Source organism: Dermacentor albipictus, chromosome 5, assembly GCF_038994185.2.
Source record: "Dermacentor albipictus isolate Rhodes 1998 colony chromosome 5, USDA_Dalb.pri_finalv2, whole genome shotgun sequence".
Taxonomy (NCBI): domain Eukaryota; kingdom Metazoa; phylum Arthropoda; class Arachnida; order Ixodida; family Ixodidae; genus Dermacentor; species Dermacentor albipictus.
The window spans coordinates 80,449,911-80,475,082 of record NC_091825.1 but is presented as its reverse complement, the minus strand read 5'-3'; the positions used below and the strand labels follow the sequence as shown (position 1 = coordinate 80,475,082).

Here is a 25,172-nt window from a genome sequence, read left to right as displayed (position 1 = left end):
GAGCGCCAAGCATCTCGGAGGTCACGCACGCACTTTGTAGCGGCAGTGCTAGACGGCACGGAGTGTTCAGAGGGAAGCGCGAGAAAGGAGGATTGCTGCGGTACACACTTCATACATCACGCGTTTCGTTGACGACAATATGGTGGGTCGTTTCATTGCTTCAATACTCACCGCGTAAACACCGGCATTCAAAGTGAGCAGAACGCCTTTGCACCGGGCATTGGGTGCATGCTAAGGGACCGCAGGGCCCTGCGGTAATGTTGAGCCCGGGCTCAACATTAATTCGAAGTCACCGTCATTTCTACATGGAACTGCACCCAAATCAATAATCAAAATTTTAGGCACTCAACTAGAGGGGCACCACACTATCGTATGGTGTCCGGCACACGGGCGACTGGAAGGAAACGCGAGGGCAGACCGTATTGCTCGAGGATTGAACGTCCGAGCAACGACATGGCCTAGCGACAACCTTCCACCGAATTCTCGTGACATCCTCCTACAGCAATGGCAGGAGCGGAGACGTTTTGGACATCCTGAGTCCGATTTAAACAGCCAACAGGAGGGGGAATGGCGTCGTATTCAGACGAATACATACCCCAACCAGCACCACCTACACAGAATACGCCCCACGAGGTTCACTGACGAGTGCCCGTGGTGCACAGACATGCCCACACTAAAACACATCACATGGGAGTGCCCCACGAGGCCTCCGCACATAGACAGCCCCATATTACACCAACATCCACTAATGAGGAATAGGCATGCAGTGTGAGGCATGGCTTGCGGACGACGGTCGGGAGAGCCAGCTGGCTCTTCTGGACCAAGCCCAGCGAGCCGCTCGTGGCAGTGGGGCCCTGGAATAGGGGCTCCAACCATCGTGCCTTATTTTATTTTTTGCAATGAAGTTTTTACTCTATCTCTCACTCACCATCTGCAGCGTGCCTCATAATCACATGCGGGTTTTAGCACGTAAAATCCCATAAATAAATAAATTCATAATTAGTATAATTATGCCAGAATATTTCAGTTTGTTGTATAACATTCTCTTTATTTCATTTCTATTGTATTGTTTTATGCACCAAATACTTCGTAACACCCCCATAAAGGCTATTAACCATAGGACGATAGGCAACCGTTACCAGCTGACAGCCTTTTTAGGTATTCAAGTACATAATTGCATCGTGAATATTTTAAAGCTTTAATATTTTCGTTATTACTATTATACGATCGACCGCCTCCTTTCTTAATGCTCTACCGCACGTTTCTTGGCCAATCTTGCGCTGTAGGCATGTGTCATTGCCTGTGATCACCACTATCGTCATCGCGATTGCGCGTTATGCATATCACGAGCCCTAGCTGCTTCCGCGTATCTCCTAGGGCTCGTGCGTCAACCCAGTCGCATCCCTAGCCGTCGGGACGTCCACAGCGCCTTCCTGCGCACCCTGCTTCTGCTGCACGTTCCACGTCGAGCTCGCATGCGGCTTCGCTATACTCGAGGCTATGGCTTGGCTCCAGTTGACGTTAATATCAGTAGCGATCACCTCTTACGTCATCCGATTGTGTTCTCTGTCCCCCGTCGACAACGAGGTCGCCGTGGAGGTGATCTTCGGGAAAGACGACGACGGCGGCGACACCTCGCGACGGCCGCCCGTGTTCGCGCACGGTGGCGCCGGACGGCACGCGCCGGAGAACACCCTGGCCGCCATGCAAGTGGCGGCCGAGAAAATGGCGGAGGGGATCGTGGTGGACCTGTCCTTCACGCGCGACGATGCAGGCGTCCTCTTCCATGGCGAAAACCTGGAGCGCACGACCAACGGTGAGGGCTTACTCGCAGAAACGTTTTTCGAAGACCTGCGGCGACTGGACGCCGGCAGCAAGCATCCGCTGTCCGAGAACTGCCTCTGCCTTCGCGTTCCCACTCTCGAAGAAGGCGTCCACGAGTGCCTTCGCCTCGGCCTGCGGTTCATCGTCCGCGTGAAGCGGTACGATGAGCGCGCCGTGGCACTGCTCGACGCGTTGTTCCGCCAGCGACCCAAACTGTACCGTAGAGGGCTCGTCTCCTCCTATGACCCGCTCTTCATTTACGCCCTCCGGTACCGCAATCCAGACATCGTGACAGCGCTCACCTGGCGCCCCGGGTTGCTGGCCTACGAGGACGCGGAGAAGTGGCGTCCGCGATTCGATACCCTCAAGGAGCATCTTAAAGCGAGCGTCGCCGACTGGTTCCTCGAGCTCGCATTTAACACCGGCATGCTCCATTATGTGACAGGTGCCTCCGCCTTACTGGCGGACACAAACACGCTGAACGAGGCAAGCGTGCGCAGGTGGCGTGATAGGGGTGTGCACGTCATCGCCCGGACGCCGAACGACCGCGTAGAGAAGAAATATTTTCTACAGGTTCTCCAAGTGCCCATCATAACGGACACATTGAACTTAAAGGCCCGACCACGTAGAACACGGCGAACGCACCTCGCTGTTCCTCCGCATTGGCGTTCGGGTATTTGCCCGGCTTCGGCGCTCTGGAGAAAGAGTTTCCTAAAGCCGATTCAATGCCGATAATAAACTTTTTCGATTCCTCGTCTTTCCGAATCTGCCCGCGCTTGTGATAGACTTCTCGCGTGGGGAGTCACCTGAGTGTGTCGCGCAGGTCTGCACATAGCAGGTGTCGGCCTACGTGCATATGGGAGCTGTAGGGTGGAGTGACAAGATGTGTGCCTGCTTCAGGTGCACCTCTAAACTGACCAGTGAACAAATGTGGGGTCTCTAAAATCACATTCTCTCCATAATGGACTTGCGCTCCTTAAAGGAGGTTCTCCGATCCGGTATATGCTCACCCTATTCATGCCCACTGTTAGGACTGATCTTCCTACCCAAAGGGAGGTACCCTAACGCTGTTCCTCAGGACCATTAGTAAAGTTCTTTGTCTGTCTCCCCCCCCCCCCAATAAAAAAGAAAGCTCGCGCCATGTTGGTTCGATAACCATGCGCCGTCTGCTAGGGATCTGAAGCATGCATTTCTTTTATTTATGGAATAAAAGACGAAGCGCAAACATTAAGCGGCGTTAGTTTTCAAAGGTTCATATTGTGACACCTCCTCCTTTCAGATTATCTTTACGGAGACCAGTAAGAGACTTGTTTGCGTGTTTTAATTGATCTTCGTAAAGGAATTTCAGTTTTGACCTGCGAATCTTAAGGATTGACCTGCAGTCTCGAAGCTGACGTTGCATACTGTGTGTTCAGTAGCGATTCATCTACCGGTGTGTCTGGATTCGCTGCTGCCAGTGGTGCCTCGTCAGGTGACACAAGTTCTTCGCTAGGTTTATATACGAGATCTGAATTTCGCTCGGGAATTTCTGACGCAGGACTTGAAAATTCCGATCGTCAGGTCTCTGATAGCCACCCTGCCAACAGCGATGCGATCCCTCTTCTGTTTATACTTGTAGGGATGATGCACTTGTGGGCTTGATAACTGTTGCTGGCCACCACAAAGGTACAGACCTAAATTATATTTAGGATGACGTGAGATCCAGGGTTTGGCAAATTGCGTTTTGGTGCCCCCTTGTCGCATTTTTTTTCGTTTATCTTGCTTTTGAATCACGTTCTTCCTGAGATTAAGGCACATAGACTTGAGAGGCATAGGCAATGTCTGGCCCATAAGTGCCTCGGCTAGGTAGAGTGCTGTCGGACTGTGTGGCATCGTCCTGTTCTGCATAAGTAGCCTAACAATCTTCGTTTGGAATTCTCCTGAAGCTGACTTCGTAAGATTTTTTAGAGCGCAACTCGTAGGCGTCGTTTCTGCGCCGAGCGTCAGCATCTGCGTCCCTCGTAACCGAGCGAACGAACATAGCGCAGGATGAAAGAGCGAGCGCTGACTGCAGCAGGGGATGAAAGATGGCGATAGCGGAGAGCGTGAGGAGGAAAGCGGCGGTGGAGGAGGCAGCGGAACAATAACGCGATAAACGGAGCAGGAGGGTATAGCAAAAGGGCGAGAAGAAAAGCGTAGTGCCGCTCAAGATTGTTTTTGCGGCGATGATGACTGCGAGAGGGCGCCAGCGTAGCGCGCGTCGTCTGTGCACCGATGACGCCGCTGATATCATGTATGGCAACGAAGCACTGCGTCAGCGCAGGTCTGTCTGCGCCGACTGCTGTGAACCGTGCCCACGCGTCACCCAGGCGCTGCCTCTCGCGATCTCCCCATTAGCGTGGCCATCGCGCCACACTTCGCTGGGTTTGCAACGTACCGCATGAGACAAATTGTCCGCACCAGCCAATATATCGCGAAATTAAAACACGTATAGAGCTGCGCCCAAATTTCGCATTAGGGAGTATCTTAATTGACTGTAACATTTTTTTTTGCCTGCTGAACTAGGCTACCCGTAGCGACATTGACGCAGGGTGGTAAGGTTTCACCCTGATGCCTCTCATGCTATTCCTCTTAAGGAATTACTTGGAGTTCTTTCTTTGAAATTCTTGTGAAAGCGGTGCCATTATCTTATACAATGTTCTCAGGTATTCCAGGAGTTGCAAAAATAGTCCTCAAACAGCTCATGGTGGCTACAGAAGCTCGAGATGAGACTGGTAAAACTTGAACCCACTTTTAGTAAGCATTGATGACTACTGAGAAATAGCGGAATTGCAACGTACAGCTGAAAAGAATGTGTAGGCATTACTACGGTTTCTAAGGAAGCGACCTAGACCTGGTATTGTTCCGCTGGCTTAGGCATACTCTGATATCCTCGGCATACAATGCCTTTCGAATGATATCGTGGCCCGGTCACTAGACAAGACGTCGGGTAATGGAACTTATTATATTATTACTTGTATGGCCTTCATGCAGATGTTTAACGTTGAAGTCCAGATTTTATGATGATCTTTGCTCCCCAAAGAAGACCGCTTTGTTCTGTATATAAGTTGAAGGTTAGGTGTGTCAAATGCTTTGCAATCAGCCTCCTGGAAAAGTTGAGCTCCACGCAAAAGTTCAGCATGAACTCCAGACAAGACAGGATCTTTTGTCGAGGCCTGATCTATATACTGCTGCAGGTGACAAAACACAAGAGTAACGGTCTTACAGCATGAATATATCAGCTGGACATTGGACTGTAGGTTTATTGCATTTCCGTGGCAAACGACTCAGCCCATCAGCATACACCACACACGCACTCATGTCCTCACCGTGACAGGTTTGCGTAACGAGTATAGCGGCGTAGCTGACCACCAAATGAGCGAGCGCGAAAGCGTCGCGATGTTCCGCTCCCACGTGACCATCTTCAGAGACATGACGTCATGACGAATACATCGCTGGGGAAACGAAACCATAACTGGCTCGTAGAAGAGCTCTTATAGAAAATATTTTGGGCCCTATATGAGGCTTGCTAGTACTTTTTGTGGTTCTGAAGTCTAGGATCTCCATTTAACGTAAAACAAATGACAAGTTCAGTTACCATGTCAATACTCTTTCATGTAGGATAGCGGCTGAATGATTCAACAAGGCACCTAAACGCCTTCAATAGTAACTATAATAACGTTTATTTTTCATCATCACACTTGTGAAGGAAGCTATAGGTAAAAGCTGCTCTACATAGAGGAAGCTTGACAAAGGCCCTCAGCTACCTTGGTACAAAACAGTCAGCAGTGTCAATTACAATACCAAGCAGCATACAGCAAATCTCTTAAAATATACAGAAGAAGCCTTAATCTCTTCAACAGACAAAGCACAGTGCAATTAAGAAATTTAACATCACCTCCAGCCACTGATTACAAAGCACTAGAGTTTTGGACTCACCATCGCACTTTCCCTTCCAAATTATTACCAGAAAAAATGCAGTTGTAGAGGCGCCAAAGAATACATCTGGTCGCGGCTGCCAGTCTTCCACGTATATGCAAAATACACTATTTATGTTATAAATTGCATTCTAATGATTCATTACCTTTTCATTCATCCACATTTGAACCCACTAAAGTGAACAAGACGCTAAACACTGATTTCTTTGGCGCTAGAACAAAAACGTGGTCCTTCTTTTCCAATGTGTCACTAAAGTAGCGTATGTAGGAATGCGAAGTAGAATACTAGAAATTTGAAAGGCAAGGCTGATTGACATTCCCCGAATGCATAGTTGTAGGCTTATGGCCTCGGCGCACGTATAAACAGTAGAATTTGAAAGCGTAGCTCCCCTTCACCTACCACTGAGGCTAAGCAGCTTTGTGTTCGTCTGATAGCTTTGAGGAAGACCGACCATGCGCTCGTAATCCAGCAACGAACTATTAATCAGGAACTACATTGGACGTATCTCTGGCGTATTTCCACGATGCATAACCCGACCGACGTTCGCGAGTACATTTCAGGCTGTACTACAACCGCCCTCTAATTATTGCCACGTTGCTTCCTGTGTGGTTGAGGGCTAACGTGGATATCGGTGTGCAACATCACGATCATAAAAATGGTACGAGTATCGCTTGCATTGAGATAAACTCACCGACACTGGCCGACGTAACGACAGCAAAATACGCTAGAAAAACACTCCTTCGACTTGCAGCTTTACCTGTAAATTTTATGCGGACCCCTCAATCGAAGTCAAGCACTTATTATTATATCTATTGAGAAATTTGGCAGATATTCACAAAATCCAAGCTCATGACACCTACCTGTTTCGCTTTTTCCGACTATTTTGTCGATTTGGCAAGTGGCAGAACACAATGAGTTCGCGCTGTAGCCAACTTTCCTACACTTCGATTCCTCTTGCCAACCGACATACAGATAAGCCATGGCAGCCACATATGGCACAAGACATTGCGTACTCTTTACTCGGTACTGTTAGCTGAGCGAACCACGGAGGAAAGAACTTTTATTTCCTTCCTCCATGGTGCGAACAGGCTGCACCGCAGCTGCAGACAGCAGCGCATCGTGTCAGGATGATTGTTCATTTTGCTTTCTGCGTGCACCTATTCTGGCGCGGAAGTCGAAGACTGTCTGATTAGCGCGTACCAACAACAATCCAATGGTGTCCTGGACCGAAGACGACGCAGCTAAGACACGAAAGGGATGCGGTACGGATGGAGGAGAACGTTTCGTATTCGCTGCAGTTGCTTTTCTTGCCTGGGTCTGACGCCGGGTACCACCTGTGAGAGGTCAGCCGCGTGTGGCATGACACAACAGGTGCTTTTCTTTCTTTACATTCTTGCCGGATGATTTGCCGCAAGGCGCATGCAATAAAAATAACAAAAAATGAAATAACGTAAACGCATGAATTGCTGTGAAATGCAGACACTGCAACAATGAATTTCAGTATTTGTTGCCATTAACCAACGGTCCTAGCTGCCTGAAACATTAGGCGTGAATCTAGCCTCCCTCAGCACATTGTTCACATGTGGTTTTAGGCCATAGCAGCAGTAGCTGATAAGTGCCCGTCACAGGTGCAAGAGCCGGGTATTTAAGGACACGTTCCACTGTTTTAACTTGTGGACCCCAGGCCCATGTGGTATCAAACTTCAAGAAACATCCAGCCCGTAGCGTTCACAGACAAGCTTTATCCATCTGGGAAAGGTTGTGGGAAAGAAGCAGGAAGCGCGGAGGGGCACATGTGTGCCGTCAGAGAATGGATTTCTGCTTTGTTGTAATACTTTTATACATTTTGTTTACGACTACCAGCCTCGATCTATGTCATGTGTGCTCGAAGGGGTAAGGGAATCGGCCTGGGCTCGGAGGAGAGCTCGAAGTTCATGAGGGAACTAGGCTGACGGGGTCTCAGAAAAGGAGGACGAGTGAGTCATTTGGTCCGTCAAATTGTTGCGCGGACTTCAACCCCATGACCGAATCCAATGCACCGTAGCGCTGAGGGGCGACGACTTCTTTAGGCTGTGTATTCATTGGCGCCGGTTCTTGCCTCGTGCGTACTGCACATAACGATGAATTCCTCTGTGGTCCCACCGTTTGCAACAGCGCGCGCAGTCAGCCATGATGACTGAAGAAGAAGTCAACCGTGCTGCTCGTTGGTGGGTCAGGATGAAACTGCGTTGGCGACGCAAGGGCTTCGCTGCTTCTCTGCTCACTACGCTGGTTCTTTTCAGCCAAGAAATGCAGGCCGGTAAGTTTAGAACTTGCTACTAATAGAAGAAAGTATGGCACTGACCGATTTCGGAGGCAAAGTAGGTGAATGCGGAAGCTGCGCGCTTGCTTATCCTTTCCAGCGCATCTGGTGATAGATTCAGTGTTTTACGCTAAAGAAGTACTACGATTCATCTGAGTAGCACTTGTGATGTAAGTTCCGATGGCTCCATTGCGGTTTTTGACAGAAAGTTGCCTCGTCATTGCTCGAAGAAGATTCAAAGCGCAGAGAAGGCAGCGTTACCGCGGTAACTGTCTTCGCTGTTCGCCTACAAACCACTGCAAGTTGAGGCTGTCCTGACACTGCGTGTTGAAAGAACTTCGGAGTAAATCAGCACACCACGGCGCGCGCAAGCTTATCGGTGGTCCGTAACTGGGAAATGAACACAGGTGCCCCCAGCGCAGTCAGCTATGTAACTATGCAGTTTCCTACAAAAGCTATTAGAGGAAATTTTGGCCCTTTAGCGTCTGCAGGATCCTCAAATATGGTGGTTCAGTCAGCACGCATTTAATATGGATCTGCCTAAAGTATGACAGTTTAGCTTCAAATGGCTTTCTGACTTTGCAATAAATGCAATAATCCGCAATACTTATGCATGTGCGCACAGTCTGATTCCCTCATTGTGTTTATAAAAAAATATGATTGCTTTGAAATTTAGAAACCCTAACCGAGAACGCCGCAAGAACATCTGAAGTCTCAAGCACGAAGATTAAACAAATCCATTTACTAGCGGTAATTACCTTGGTAAAGCTGAACAATCAACGCGACAGTTTCCTCTGGTGATCTTTTTTTTTTAATTCTATGGCTGTAACAACAGCGGTCGCGACTTTACAACTACAATAGTTGGGGGGCGCTGCAAGCGCTTGATTTCGTCGGACGTGTGTTCCTGCAGCTCCGGCTTTTGAAGTGCTTTTTCCCTTTGGAACTGTGAAATTCCGCCACCTCTGGCCGCTCCTCGCAGCTAGTCCACCTGTGGCACCGAACCGAGCCATCGACGGCCCCCGGGATGCTCCCGGGGGCAAGACAGCGTCGCCTAAAGTGAGTCAGAGCGCTTTAGGCTTAGCCGCCTCATCGCGTGAACAGCGTTCCCGCCAAGGCGCAATAACGCCGCGCAAGAAAGAGCAGCTGCGGCAGCAGTTAGCTGTGGAGATCATGGCGACTACTCCTGCTGCTGAGTCGGTTACCGCCACCAACGAAGAATCGATGGAAGACGAGGTAGGGGACCCGCGAACACAGGCGTCTCTGTGCAACGCTGCATCACCGGGCGCGTCTCCAGTGCTTGCCTCGTCAGGTGCTACTGTCCAGAAGCGTCCGTGTCTGTTGAATCCAGATGCTCTCCCGGAACGCCTGTCTAACAGCCCCCCTGCATCGTACAAGGTTGCCATCCGTCCAAAGGAAGGCTACAACATAGAAGACATCCCTACGACGACCCTTCAGAAAACGCTCGCTTCTTGCGTCACCGCGACGGGCTTCTCAGGCTACACGTATCACCGGGCCTCCAACACGGTGTCGATGTGGGTGCCGTCCTTAGAGAAAGTGTGTGCCCTGTGCACATTGACAGCAATCACCCTTCCCAGTGGACGCGTCTTGCCCGTTCAAGCATACCTGCTCTCTGGCACGGACATCTCTCGCTACGTGGTAACAGGGGTCGATCCCGACGAACCGCCGGAAACTCTACGTGATACTTCGACTTGTGACACTCATCATGTGCTGCTAGCCCGCTACCTAGGACGTGGTCGCACATGCCTGATAACAGTTTCCGGACCCGCTACCCCACCCAAACGGTTTATCTACAATGGGTGCGTCCTTCGACCTCGTTCGTACCGCCCAAGCGTAGTATACTGTTACCAGTGCCTACAACAAGGCCACATGCGTGCATCGTGCCCTAACACTGCTCCGGTGCAGACAAATGAGCCAAACACCTCCCAAGCATTCCGATGTGGTCTATGCAAATCCAATGACCATTCAATAACGGATCGCGCTTGCCCAACGAAAGGTAAGGCTCAGAAAAGTAAACGCGGCGTTCGTACTTTTAGCCCTACTCCACATACCCAGGACCTGTTGGTGTCTCCCAACCGCTTCGCTCCGCTAACAGAAGAGGATGAAGCCATCGAGGAAGACGACCCCTCATCAACTAAGGGGCTGTCTACTCCTCAGGCAACTTACAGTGATGTTACTAGCCGGACTCGCCACAGGCATCGTGCGTCTACAACGGCCCAGGAGGAACTTCAAAAGGAATTGGGTGACATCGATCGCAACATCGAAAAATTGCAAACGGAACTATCCAAACTCAACTCTCGCCGCAACCGCCTTGTCACTGCGAGCACTTTGTCGACAACAAATAGGTCATCGGCGGCACAAACGCCTCATAAATGTCATTCACCAATGCCGGCGTCAGGTATTGCGTCTGTGCGTGAACCTGCGCCTAAAGTCGCCTCCGACCCGGCATCGCTTCTGCGTTATGTTGTGCAACAGTTACAGGCCCTAACTGCCACTCTTGCGGAGCACTTATTATGATGGATCCCACAATGGCCTCCAACCCGCCTTCATATGTAATTCAATGGAACTGTCGGGGTCTCGCTAACAAAGTTGGCGAGCTCCGAGAACGCATTCGCTTGGGCTCACTTCGAGCTTGGGCGTTCCTCCTGCAGGAGCAGAACTCTCTTCCTCGAATCTCGGGATTTACTAGCTACGCAACACCTTCCATCCCAGATCGCCGTGCGTGCCTGTCGGGTGATAAACCAGGCAAAGCAGCTATATATGTTCGTACCTCCCTCGTTCAGACGGCTATACCTATGGTGGCATGGTGCACTGCGTGGCAAGAGGTCGTGGCTGTAAAGGTGCAACTCTCTCAGTGTGCTGTTGTGCTTGTGTCGTGTTATGTGCGTCCTCACTCGGGACAGGCGCCCCGTCTTCGTCTAGGGTGGATCACCTGGCTTCGCCGGCATCATCCTGGCTGTCCTATTCTCATCGTCGGTGATTTCAATGCTCCTCACCGTGAGTGGGGGTACTGTGTGTCTAGCGAACGTGGACGTCTCCTCCTTGATACTCTAACCCAGAACAACTTTAATCTGATTAATGACGTATCCATGCCTACACGACGTTGCACCCACCCACGAATGCCAGCGTATTCACCTGACCTGGCCTGGTGGTTGGGCCATCAGACAGTTACCTGGCATCGGGAACCGGACTGCTGGGGGAGTGATCACCATCCCATTCGGCTCGGCTTAGCCCCTCAGAAAACTGACCGCCTCCGTCGCCAATGTAGGGTGATCGAATGGGACACGTTTCGTGCTTCGTTATCAAGGGACGCTCTTGCCCCTCTATGCGACCCCATCCCCATGTTACAATCGGCGGTCAAAACAGCCACTTTAACGTCATGGGTCGAGGAATCTCGTCCGGCGCCAGATCTTCGACTCCTGCAGCTTTGGGCACAGCGTCGCCAAGCAGAGGTTCATGCCAGCCGACACCCAGATTCCGTGGAGGCTCAACTCCGCCACCGTCAGCTGACAGCTGCAGCTAGACGCCACGAACGCCGCCTCTCACGTCAACGCTGGTTGGCCTGGTGTTCTTCGCTAGGTCCAACCACCAGCGCCGCCTCAATTTGGAGAACGTTCCGAGCAATGGAAGTTGGTGGACGCTCTCCTGACCCGGGTTCCAGCGCGTGCCTCGCGTCTGGCAAAACCGCAGACGCCTTTGCATTTGACATAGCGCAGGCATTATTTCCCGGTTATGATACGCGGCTACCTGTGGTCTCCGCCCCATTTACGCTTCCGCCGAGTGCAGGGGCACTCCCATCAGCTCACGCTATCGCTGGGATGCAGTCTCCGTTCACGGTGGCTGAATTTCTCGCTGCAATAGACCAAGCCAAATTGAAGACTGCCCCGGGTCCTGACGGCGTGACCTATGAAGCGTTTAGAAACCTAGAAGGAGCCACTTTGGAAGATGTTCTTAATTCGTTAAACGCTGCATGGCTGTCAGGAGAAGTACCGGAGCACTGGCTGCAAGCAGCTATAATCGCCATCCCAAAGCCCGGCAAACCTCATGACAACATATCAAATCTTCGACCAATTTCTCTTATGTGTACATTATGGAAATTGTTGGAATGCATGGTGGCTAACCGTCTCCAGTGGTGGCTAGACGTACATCACTGGTACCACCCGTCGCAAGTTGGCTTCCGCCCCCACCTTGGTGCAGAAGACGGCCTAGGTCACTTGTCCTCTATGGTTTTGATTGGTGGCCGATCGACCCGAGTGAGGTCCGTGCTCGGCATGGATGTGCACAAAGCATGCGACCACGTCAGCCACGCTGCCCTCGTTGAAGTGCTACGCTGGATTCACTTACCCGCCCACATATGCAAGTTTATTCACACCTTTCTTACATCTCGTGAATTCGCCATACGCATCAACAAGGAGAATGTAGGATCCTATCGCCCACATCGCGGTGTACCGCAAGGGTCAGTGCTGGCCCCCATACTTTTCAACATTAGCCTCCTACCCTTGGCATGGCGATTGGGCGACATTGCTGACCTGCACGCACTCATTTATGCGGATGACATCACAGTCTGGACTGTCCACCCGTCTCTCCAAATTCAAGCCACAAGGTTGCAGCTCGCTCTTACGATTACTGATCAATGGTGTTCTTTTCTGGGACTTACGTTGTCGCCTGAAAAGACGGCTCTGCTTCCGGTCGCGAATGCGCGCGGCCGCCGTGCGTTCAACACGACCCCTATCGTCCTTCTCTTGCACGGAAACAGAATTCCAATCGTCAACTCACTCCGAGTCCTCGGCCTGGACTTGTACGATTCCGGCTCCGCCGGCCCCTGGATTCGCACAGCACGTCAGAAGACATCCCAAATGCTGCACCTCATCCGTAGGATTTCTCAAAAGTCAGGTGGTGCCACAACCACCATTGCCCGCCTCCTCATACGTACTGTGCTACAGCCAAGATTGATATACCAAGCCCAGTTTCACCACATGACACGAGCAGAGTGGGACCGCTTGGAATCTATCAATCGAGCAGCAATGCGGGTTATTACGGGCCTCCCACAAATTACACCAATTCACGCACTCCAGGCCGAAGCGCAATTAAATACGCTAGGCGAACTGGTCCATCAGCGTCGCCAAGCTCGTTCCGCAAAGTGCCATAATATCCCAGAAGCTGCAGCTCTTGAGAAGTATATGGTAGACGGTTCAGTGATGCCCTGCGATTTCTGCTCGCCACGACCACCATGGCTTTATCAGCAAGTTACGGACAATCGGCCTCTGACTCGCATACACACACGATCCATTGGCCACCTTAGAGAGTCGAGTATAATAGCAAATAGCCCATCAGCTACGAGTGCAAGCTCTTCGTGCAGACATGTAGCGTATGTCGACGCTAGTGTGAGTGATGACCACGTCACCACGGCTATCGCTTGTCCTGAAATATTGTCAGACATCGCAACCTGCTCGTATGCTTGCTCCCCTGCCTGGCCGTCGACACAGGCGGAGCTCTTGGCAATCCGAGACGCAGTATCCATCCTCTGTCCACTGCTTCCGCCGTCTAGGAGACACATTGATATCTTCACCGATTCCTCAGCTGCCATCCGTTGTCTGCGGCGTGTTCTGAATTCCGGCGTTTTGGCACAGGAGATTCAGGACACAGTGGAGAAATTATCCGTTACAGTACGTGTACAATGGATACGTCGCAATGCGCATCCCACACAAGCCTTAGTGGATGCAGCGAGCCACAACAAACCTTCGCGTCCACTTCAACTGGCCCCCATCTCTCCGGAGACAAGGCTCCTCGCAGAAAAACAACACCTTCGGCGCGCCACGCGAGCACTTCTCCCACCGTGTGGCACCGACCTCCCTGGCGGCCTAGCGCGCTGGGAAGAGGTCTTGTTACGAAGGTTACGCCTCCGTGTCGCCCTCACCCCTGCGATAACCTGGTCGTGGTCGGCACAGTACCGTGCCTCCATGAGCGATTCCTGCCCCTTCTGTCCCGCTCCTGTCTTCGAGGTGGACACTGGGCACCTCCTCTGGACTTGCCCTTCTCTACATGCCCTCCGCCAGAAACACCTGCTTCGCTGTGGACCACCCCCAGGTCGGCCACCAGACGTAGAAAGTTGGATCTTGGGGCCCCACCACCGGACATTGCTGGACTTCCTCCGCGAATCCGGAGTGTATATACATGTTTAAACATTTCTTTATGCCAGAAGGCACGCTGTCGCAATAAAAAAAAAACTACAATAGTTCCCCGTATCCCGTTAGCTTACCTCAGTAGCTATGGCGTTCGGCTCCTGGAGCCGAATTCACAGAGCTTTATGTTCGTAAGTGCTTTTTCGCCATTGGCCAACCGCCTCCTCTAATGATATGTGAAGCACCAGGATTGGCTTAAGTTTCCTCTTACGAACAATGCTAGCATAAGTGATTTTTGTGAATGCATGCAGGCACTGTATACGAGGTTGCGGGTGCAATCGTGGCCGAGGCAACGACATCACGATAAGGGAGCGGAGCAGGATTACTCCCTTTCGATTTAAATTTTAACAATTCCAGAATTACAAAATTAACTTGGGGATTTTTACCTTTCGATTTAAATTAAAGAAATGCCAGAACTACAAAATTAAATTGTGGAATTTTACTATATGCGGCTATCATAATCCCAGGCTTTGTAGCTCCTAACCAATTAGCAGTTGACGAAACAATCAATAAATCAAATTTAACGCTTCCGAAAGTCTTCGGCTTGAGATATGCACGATTCATTGGGAATTTTCGTAATGAGATGGTTGCCTTAAACTTCATTTTCGTCCGTTCTTGGACATAAACTATGCATCGCCATTCTTTCACGCCCGGTACCGGTGCTCTTGAAATTATTGCACTTGAATTTTCTCATACATCACAACCGGCACGCGCTAGTCCACCGTAAATCACGCAACAGTGCTTTACAAATTAACACTTCTGCTATTAGCAGTGAGCGCTAGCGTATATGTAGACAAGCCGTACTGATATTGCCGAGTAAGTACGCAGGGTATCAATAGAGCGATATACACAGCCTCCCAACTCAACGAGGAGCGGCATCCTCAGCAGTCACGGCCGTCTTGCAGCCTGACAAAAACAAAAATAAACATACTGCACACCTTCTAGGTATTACTGGGAAGCAACCGAGCTTTAAAAAATGTTTTATTGCAGGACGTATTCGTAAAATAAATGAGAAGAACTTGAACAATGCAACATAGCGGGGAATATCTCAGCTTCACACGCTGACTTATGCAGCAGTATTATAGCTATATCGCGAAATGGGCAAAAATGAGAGTAAAGTACTCAGTGAATTGTACATTGTTGCACGAAGGTAATCACAATGCATGGGAGCACAGCGTGTTTTTCGCCACCCCCAATTTCGGGTTCCGTTGTTGCCTTCTCGATAATAAACGAGTGAAAAAAAAATACACTGACAATCAAGTTGCGTACTTCTTTTTCCAGTTTAGTCCGTATCAGCGCTGCAGTAATCTCGCCACATTGTTCAGTCTCCATGGCATCTACTGAAAATACACCAAGCCGAAGAGGTAAAACTGGCACAATACTTCAACTCTTCACGAGCGAGTGAAGTGAGCCAAACGAGCGCCAAATATTCCATTGATGTCAGTGGTCACAGCACGTCTAATAATAAAACTCATCGCGCGGGCCTCGTTTCAGGTACAGTGTTACTGGGCGAAACAAAAGCGCATAGTCCAAAACGAACGGGCGACGCCGCTGTTTTGCCATGCTTTGCTGTGGGAAAGTACTACGCTTTACTTATGAGTGAAATGAAGTGAAAGCTGTTTCTGTGGTTTACGCAGCGCGGGTGCTGAACCGGTTCGTGCGCCACTACGAGCCTCTGTCGTACGAGCCCGTCGGCGTGCGTGGCTTGGGACGCTGGAAGCGATCGGCTACCGCTCATCGACACGACAGCAGCAGGCCACGCATGGTACAGGTCGCCTTCAAGGCCCACGGCAGGCGAGTCTCTCTCTCTCTCTCTCTCTCTCTCTCTCTCGCTCACTCACTCTGTCTATTCGTACCCAATGACGTCTTTCCAAGGGAGATAATTCTCGGGGATCGAAAGCCAATTCAAGTGAAATTCTTCACCATGATCTCCATACCATCTTCTTGCTCCTTTCTTTTTGAGTCCTGTTTTTTCTCGCAGCCTTCTCTTCCTGTGTTTCTTGTTTTATAAATTGGCTTGTAGGCAGACTCTAACAGGTCCACAACAATAATTTAACAAGAAATAAATGAAAAGTAGGAAATGTTGTGTCAGTCGTGCATGGATTTATGGCAGCTGCTCACTTCGCACAGTAGCGAAGCGGACCCAGAGAGAGATACAGGAAGCCCCAGTTTCTGACTTCTGTTGCAGTTAACAGAAGAAAAAACACAAGACAAAGTGACCAAATCAACTTTGATTTTGTAGAGTAGTGGGTTGGAGATGTCCCAAACAAAATGAGATGTGATTGGGCATTCCCAGACAACTTTAGGCTATTCCATCAAGTCATGCCAGCTATCGTACGTCTTTAGGGCCAATCGACAGAGTTTAACTGAGTAAACCTAACTTAAAGTGTCTTTCTTATAACATAATATGCAATATACGGTCACCTTGGCATTGTTTTGACCAAGGAGAGAAAGCATAGTTTGGTCATTTTCCATTTCTTTTCCAACGCTGGACAGGCTCAAATTACATTTCGCCATGTACTTCTAAATTGTCTCGAAACATTGCAACATACACGAAGTTTCACGGACTCCTATTGGCCCAGTCAACGTTAATCTTCAATCCGTATTCGTCTAAGTCATGATTATCAATATGCACCTACATTAGTCGACTGGCCCAAATGTCAGTGTTGAAAGTCGAAGCAAACATAAATACCGCTTCATTTTCAATCTGTAGCTGGAATCTGCAAGTGACATGAAATCTTTTGTTATGCTTTTCTTTTCTCTTCTTTTCCTTTTCTCTCTTTCTTCTTCTTTCCTTTGCATGCCATTTCAAATCCATTTAGTTCCTGATTTGGTCACCGAACCACCACTACGGCGCAGGAACAATTAGTATGCCCACATTAACCCGTCGATATGCCGTGCACAGGCATGCTTTCGATTGGTGAAACGCCTAGTCTGTGGTTACAATATGCAGTGTTTGTAGTAAATTATTTCAATTTACTATAAACACATCGGAATGCACCTTGTCTCAGCACAAAAAGTACAGCGGGGATAGTGAAACCGTTCTGTGTGGCCGAAACAATTATGACCCGCAACATCTAATTTGTCTCCCGCGGGCGTTTCAGCAACGGCTTTGACTTACTCCTTGAACAATGCCAGATGTTTGGGTGGCGCCCTCTCGCGTGTGTTGTTAGAGGGGGACGTCTGTTGTAGCGCCGCGCGCGCGCTCACCACGTGACGGCAACTTGGCGCTGTCGGCCGACCTGCTCTGCTCGAGTTTTTGAAACGCGAGTCTGCAGGTTTGCAGAACAGCGTGCACGCGATATTTCAGGATGCTATTTCCTGTGAAGTCGAGAGGCGGGGCCGTCGTCGCCACGCTTTGTGTGGAGTCATCAGCATACAAGGTTTCTTATTTTCTTCTTTTTTTAGCTGCACCAAAATGTTTTATAGATTGCCTATGGCAGATAGCGCAATTCTAGCCCTTGACCTAAGTTACTCGTTGAGGCGACCATTACTCTTACCAGAAATCAAAATGTTCAATTGAATTATTAACGTGATTACGCTTTTTAACTGTTTAATTAATTACTTTACGCCACATATTTCAATCTACGAATTATAGCCGCTGAGTTCGCCCGGTGTATCCACTTGGAACGAATTCTCTGGACAGCGCAAGTTTTGAGATATTAATTTTCAAGGTGGCCGCCGAAATGCGTTGGTGTTCCGGTTACTTTTGTGCTTCAATGCATGAAACAGTGCTTTTTTTTATGCAACTGGAATGCCAATACAATTTTTTGTGCTATCTGCCACTGCCAGACTTTAAAAATTGTGGTGCAGCTAAAGAAAATCAAGAACACCCTGTACCTGTACGGCTTTGGTTATGCGTCATTGCTGTTCCGATGTCGTGGCAAACTCATAGTCATTTTTCTGCCCTTTCTCATCTATGCTACTGCGTCTTCACTGTAACACTGTGTTTGTCTGTCCAGCGTGTGCTAGCTACGTGTTCTATCGCCCGCCCCGTTGGCCACAGAGATTCCAATTTTGTTGCTGGCCAGCGCGTTAATCATATCGCGAAAGACCTTTGATGCCATTCTCAGGATGCGCGGGGATCACTGCACTGCCTTAGCAGCATTCATGCACTGCCTTAGCAGCATTGACCCAAAATTCCGTACAATGGTACGAAGGCGCAATAAAATGTTCACAGGAGTTTCTCCATTTTCTTTCTTTTATAACAATATCTTTGTTTTTACGCTGATAAAGTGAGGTCTTCCGAGTGGTCTCCGGTAGTCTGACAGTACGTTGAACGGAAATAGTCCTATACTAACCTAAACAAGCAATATTATTGCATTAGAAAGTGGCAATCAGATTTACTTGCAACAAAATAGCGCAACGTATGCTTGACGATCGTCAAACATGACAAAGCATGTTGCAACTAATGTTCAAGCTGGACCATTTATCACTGAAAAAAAAATTTTCTGGTCAGAAAAAGTTTTCTATAGGCAACACCTAGGGACTAGATTCTGAACAAAATTAAAAATTTACATTCAACTACAAGGCCACTCAGCCGACGCGAAACGTTGTGAATGAGTCCTGCGATCGTGCTTCGTTTCAAAAACTGCGCACGCTCTCATTTACTCGCTCAGCGTGATGTTTTATGACCGAGTCGGGAGATCTGCCCGCGAGGGCTGTGGTGATAAGAAAGCATTGAATTAAAAAAACTAAAATTTTGGAATTTTACGTGTCAGAATTACCATATTATTATGACGCACGCCGTAATGGAGGACTCCGGATTCATTTTGACCACCTGTGGTTGCATAACGTGCACCCAAATTGACGTACACGCGAGCGTGTTCGCATTTATTTTTCATCTAAACGCAACCGTCGCGGCCAGGATCGAATCGGCAACCTCGAGCTTAGCTGTGCAATGCCATAGCCACTGGGATATCACATCTGGTAGCGATATAACAGACACATTAAATGTACAGCGTTTGTTGTCTTCCTAATGCTGTCATTTATAGAACTAAAACTAAAAAAAATACAGGCATTAATTGGGCATCGCCGTGCTGCGCAAGACGCAGACGCAGAGCTAGAAAACGCATTTAAAGGAAGTTATCCTGTAGCCAGAGCATAGCAGAGGACATATTTGCTGGACCCCCGGATGACGTCACCGCAGCGCTGTTCGCAGCGCCGCCATCGGTCGCGCACGAGGCCAATAGGGAGGGGCAGGTTATCTTTTGAGAAGCAAGAGCCAAATTCACAAAGCTTTTCATTCGTAATTGCTGTTTGCCCTTGGTCGGCCGCGCTCACTAACGATATGTCCAGCACCAGAATTGGCTATAATTTTCTCTAACGAAGAATTTCAGCGTAAAGAAGTTTTTGTGAATACGGGCCCAGATTGCTCGCATCGGCGATTATCGTTTTTGCTCGAACGTCTTTGCTCGTTCTGTCCGCTCGTGTTAGGTGATTGCGAGGCGTGTACTTTTGCGTGTCGCCTTGCAGAGAGTTCCGGCTGCAGTTGACTCAGGACCGGTCAGTCTTCTCCGAGGACTTCTCTCTGGTGACGAACCGAGGTCGCGTCCAGGCCAACCTCGACCACATCTACTCCGGACACGTTGCAGGTGCCTGCGTGTTTGCGTCTCCCACACAGTACTCCTCAGTATACTCTTTACCATAAATGGTTTGCATTGGCCACCTATTGTATTCTATACTTCTTTCGTTTGAATTCACTTGCTTTTCAATGCAGCTTTTTGCGCACAAAACGAGGACGAAGGAGAGGCTGAGGCAAACGAGCGCAGACTTGCAACGTTGTTTTATTTTAAAGCAAGTGACCACATATATAGCCGGATCTGTGACACATCACGTGTGCGACGCCCACAGAAAATACCTGTCTCTGCGCAAGAAGGATAGCTCCGTGCTGGAAAGGGCGATGGATGGTTTCGACACACGCACAGGTGTCACCACACCTGTCAATTCCGCTTCGATGATTTCCCGAGTTAACTGATTACGATTTCAGCTGATGATTGAGCATGCACTACACGCCGGTTTACACGGGACCATATTTTTGGCGTCTGCCTGATTACACGTACAATTTCTACAGTGGACATTAAAAAAAAAACTTCTCATTTCTATCACATTGTAACGATGCACCCGTAGCCTGTCATAAAGGCATTGTCCCGTTCTGGCCAACATAGTTACACGCACAGTTCAAAGGCATATTATAAGCTATTCAGAAATCGTAGGCAGGTCCACAGAAATAGTAAGCAGGTCCACATTGACCACATTGACCGCACATTGGGTGCACAGTGCCTCTACATAAGTTCGACGTTGGTGCTACGTTAGGGTTACGTTGGGCCTGCTTTTAGTACTATTTGTTTTCTTCACCTCTCATTCAGCAGCATCAAGCGCCCAGGTGCATTGGATCTTGTGTTATTACGCTTACCTTGGTGTCGTTCTATTGCCACTAGGGTTGACAAGTGCCATATGAGCTGCATCGTAAAGTATAGTTCGTGCGTAGTAGTGGTATCTAGAAACGGCGATGGCTATTCCAAAACACGGCAGTGTTTTAGAACTACCTCGAAGGGAAGTTTATTGACTTGCTAATGGCAATAACAGCAGTAAGACCGTAATTTCTAAAACCGTGTACGCTAATACCAGGGTCCTTCTATACCTTCCATCTGGTCACGAAACTTCCTCGAAAGTTTATTATAAGTACAGTAGGTGGCACCAGAGGTTCTGGCGTAAGTTTAAAGGGAACATTCTGCCGCGCCAGGTGGTCGGGCTGCGCGATCTTGCAAGTCTTCCACGAGGGAAGGTGCCTCACCCACATTTATTTCAGCATGTTTGCGCAGTGTACCTGCAACACGAATCTTTAGTAAAATAAGGTAACGTTCGATTTGCTTGTGCTTAAATTATAAACGGTACCGTTGTATAATTAACGTGGCCTCCTCCCCCCTAGTAGCCATCCTCTAACAAACTGTTTCGGTTGGCTGTCTCTATATGCACTTTTTCTGGTTATTCAGATAAGTTAGTTATTTCTGGTTAGCAAGTTCAGTAAGTTAGTGAGCTGATTGGTTAGGTTACTTACTAGGTTAATTATATTTGCGTAGTCATTATAGTAAGGTAGCTTATTAGTTAGAGAATATTGTTATTTCAGGTGGATAACATAGTTAATTAGTTGGTTACCTCTGTTAGTGCGAATTTTTAAATACTTTTCTTAGTTAAAATAATTATTGTCTTAGTTTGCTAGTTGGTAATTAGTTCGCTTAGTTTTTTAGTTAAATTATTTATTTTGTTAAATCATTTAGTGTATTACTTAGTCATCATGTAATTAGTTTATTAGTTTTGTTACGTTAGTTGTTATTGAGTTTGTTTAGATATTGTAGTTAGCTTTACTAGATTGTAAATTAGGTTAGCTAGTTTAGTTAGCTATTACTTCGATAATTATTTAGTATTGTAATTAATTTAGTGTTTCCTTAGTTCTTAATTGTATAATTATGCAATTATTTTAATTAAATTTATTAGGATTTTATTATTTATTTCAGTTAAGTACCGCTTTAGTGGGTTTGGGTATAGGTATATCGTCAGTTTAGCTAACTCAGCTTCTTTTTCTTAGTTATTTAGTAAGGTTAGCCATTTAACTGCTACACTTAGTAAGGTTAGTTGCAAGGCTTTGTAACTTGACCGAAACGCAGGCTTACAACGAATGGTAGGCACTTTTGCTATCACGAAACATGCTATCACTACACGGAGATAGATGTACAGTACATAAACGGAAAAACGAGTGACTAAAAGGAGTAGCGCATATTTTTTACGCGTATTTGCCTAAAAGTGCGACGTGAACTTGCTTTGTAGTCGGCTTCTATCGATGGAGTAGTCCCGACCCTACCGTTTGAATTATGAATTAAGCCGTAGCAAATGCCGGTGAACCTGCACATGAAACATTCGAAATTACATGACACAGTAATTACATGACAAGCAACATCGTTATACAATATTAATACGCAACGAATTCAGGTTAGCATGGAATGTTTCACGATCAGAGATGGATGCAATTTGATTCGGGAGACTTGGTAGGGGTGAGTTGAATGCCTGCGTTTGACCGTAAATACGCATGAAACTAAGTGCGTTGGGAATGCGATGAGATGTGCGCACAGGAGCGTGAAGCGGCAAACAGTGAAAATTATTATACTATTATATAAGTTATTATATTGGTTATTATATTAGTTATTACTAGGAAAACATCGCCTCTTATGATCGTAAAACTTTCGCGCTCTCTGTGGGAACGCTGCGTTTTAGCACATCCACTTTAGCGCCACTGACGGGTGGTCAGTCTTTTAGTATACGTCTACGCTAACAATATATCTGCGCTTAGCTACAGCACTCTATAGGAGATACCAGCAAACGGTAACCAACAATTAAAAAGTAAATATGATGCAATATAGGGTTGTGAGACCTGTACGGTGTTCGATCATCAGTCATCTTCCGACATGAATAACCAAATTAAACAACTGCCGTTAGACAGGACCACCAGTATACTGTTACCGTTACTGCTACCTCCTCTGCGAGGCACCAATCGATGATGCGCATTGCAGTGCGACAGGTGCCGATGCTGCACGAGGGGTACTAATTGCAATGGTTAGAGCATAGACACTGTCCTAAGATGCCTTGTTGTTTGTTGCGGCCATGCTCACGCGTGGAGGCTAACCTGTTTTCCCAGTGCCTATGTCTTATTTATTTCAACTACAGCAGACCATGTTGGCCCTCTCACGAGGGGCACAGTCAATCATTTTACAAAACAAGAAATAGCAGGCACATTTAAACAATATTAGCAGAGAAACAAAAGCAAACAAGCAAAAGCAATCAAATAATTACGAGCATCGAAAAGCCAAACCAAAATCTCATGAAACAAGGAGGTGACGTTCCAATTGTTTTCCAATATTACTGGCCTGAAAATTGTGAGAAGGTAAGTCATTCCAATAAGATACAGTTTCAGGGAAGAAAAATCAGTACCCTTCCACTCTGTTATGAACGATGACCAGCTAAGCTGTGTACGTGGGCCCCTTAATGGCGAACTGCTCCTGACCCACGCCTGGGTTGTGCTTAACGCCTGCTTCACCTCCGCTGCGGGTCGGGCCGGCATTGCACTACCTTCGGGATTGGCCTACGCCTGCGGTTTCCTTAACGTCTGCTTCACCTTCGCCGCGGGTCGGGCCGGCATTGCACTACCTTCGGTATCGGCACAAGTATGGGGAGTGCTTCACGCCTGCTTCACTTCTACCGCGGGTCGGGCTGGCATTGCACTATCTTCGGGATTGGCCCACGTATGGGTAGTGCTTAACGCCTGCTTCATTTCCGCCGTGGGTCGACCGAGCATTGCACAATCTTCGGTATCGGCCCACGTATGGGGAGTGCTTAACGCCTGCTTCACCTCCGCCATGGGTCGGCCCGGCTCTGCACTATCTCCGGGATCGGTCCACGTATGGGGAGTTTTTTTTGCTTACCACGCCAACGACACGAAAATTTCCTTGGGCGCTAGAGGTGTACAGATTCGCTATAAAAGTATTTTTAAATCTGTTTGTGCCAGCGAAAAGTGGTGTCAGTGAATGTTCCTGCGTGTGAATATTCCTGGATGTTACGGCTCGCTTACTTATTTCCGCCTACCTCTGTGGTCGGCACCATCTATGCTTGTCGGCCACCTCGATTCTACGCGGTTACGTTGAATACTCCACTGTGGACGTTGCGGTGTCTTCATTGGGGCGCAGGCATTGCATGAAACTCGATCTATGTCGCAGGCGCCCCCGGCAGCCGCGTGGTGGGCTCCCTGGTGGACGGCGTGTTCAGCGGACGCATCTCGCTGGCGCCCGGTGACGACGATGGAGACTTCTACGTGGAGCGCGCTCACACGTCCTCGACCACGTCACCCCTCTTTCACTCGCTCATTTACGCCGCTAAGGACGTGAGCTTCGACGGCGCCGGATGCGGAGTGCACGGACGCGCGCGCAACGCCCCCGTCGACACTCGACGCCGGCACGGGCGCGAGCCGACAAAGGTGAGCCTCCCGAAGGTGTAGGCTTACAGACGGTGTTATACTTAACCCGAACACATCTTAAGTGTCATTTTTTACTGATCCTGCGATTGTCCTGGAGATTTATGGGGGGGGGGGGGGGGGGGGGATGCCTTGGTTGTTCAAGGTTTAATCAGGGGCGCTATGAAGTAAAGCAATTTCAAACTTTTCTAGTCCAATTCTGCAACCAGCCCTCCATGACTGGTAAAAAAAATTTCGGGCCTGTCTGTCACGCGACGTCATGAAAACCGCTAAAACGGCCCATCTGTTATTATGTGTGCACGCTGGTCATGCATGATTACACCGAACAAAAGAAAATGAATGTTTCTCATTCGGTGCCTTTTTCGCCATAATACTGAGCCATTGATCAAACGTTTTCGAGCGGCGCCCACTTAGCCTGTCGGTCACGCGACGTCACAAAACCGCGAAAACCCACCGCGTCAAAGTGACGTGTATGCGTTAAAGATGCATTACTGTGCCGAACAAAACTAATCTTTTTTAATAGCCGGAGGTGCCCCGTTCCAAAAGGAATTAGAGGATGGCTGCCTACCGATTGCTCTGGCACTAGCTGCTGGGAGCGGCCGCATGGCAATGGATTTATTTGCGTATAACAAATACTTTTCCGCAACACTACAACGTTATTCAGCCCTTTCGGCACTTATGCGACATCACTTGGCCAACTACTCTTTGCTGAGGATTCGTTCTGGTGGCATTTTAACGTTCCGTTGCACGCCACCACGATTTTCGACCATCCACCGCAAGCTAAGTAAGGGGAAGCGGATCAATCACAGACATCTGTACCACCCTCTTCAGCCGGTTATCTATTTTCACTGTTCTGGCTCAGCCCCAT

General features: G+C 48.6%; 2 protein-coding genes across 2 annotated transcripts in view; both read left to right on the top strand.

Annotated features, from left to right (window-relative positions):
• The first annotated feature begins 1,500 nt into the window (after window positions 1-1,500).
• On the top strand, window positions 1,501-3,126 carry LOC135910769 (glycerophosphodiester phosphodiesterase 1-like). Its single transcript, XM_065442857.2, has 2 exons — window positions 1,501-2,269; window positions 3,104-3,126. Exons 1-2 carry the CDS (start codon window positions 1,501-1,503, stop codon window positions 3,124-3,126), a joined length of 792 nt encoding a protein of 263 aa, XP_065298929.2.
• Window positions 3,127-7,935: 4,809 nt separating this feature from the next.
• Window positions 7,936-25,172, top strand: part of LOC135910796 (disintegrin and metalloproteinase domain-containing protein 10-like) — a 47,124-nt gene continuing 29,887 nt past the window's right edge. Inside the window, exons 1-4 of the mRNA XM_065442895.2 lie at window positions 7,936-8,080; window positions 15,921-16,077; window positions 19,759-19,877; window positions 24,051-24,307. Coding sequence (XP_065298967.2) covers window positions 7,951-8,080; window positions 15,921-16,077; window positions 19,759-19,877; window positions 24,051-24,307 — 663 coding nt within the window. The 5' untranslated portion in view covers window positions 7,936-7,950. The remainder of the gene's footprint in view (window positions 8,081-15,920; window positions 16,078-19,758; window positions 19,878-24,050; window positions 24,308-25,172) is intronic.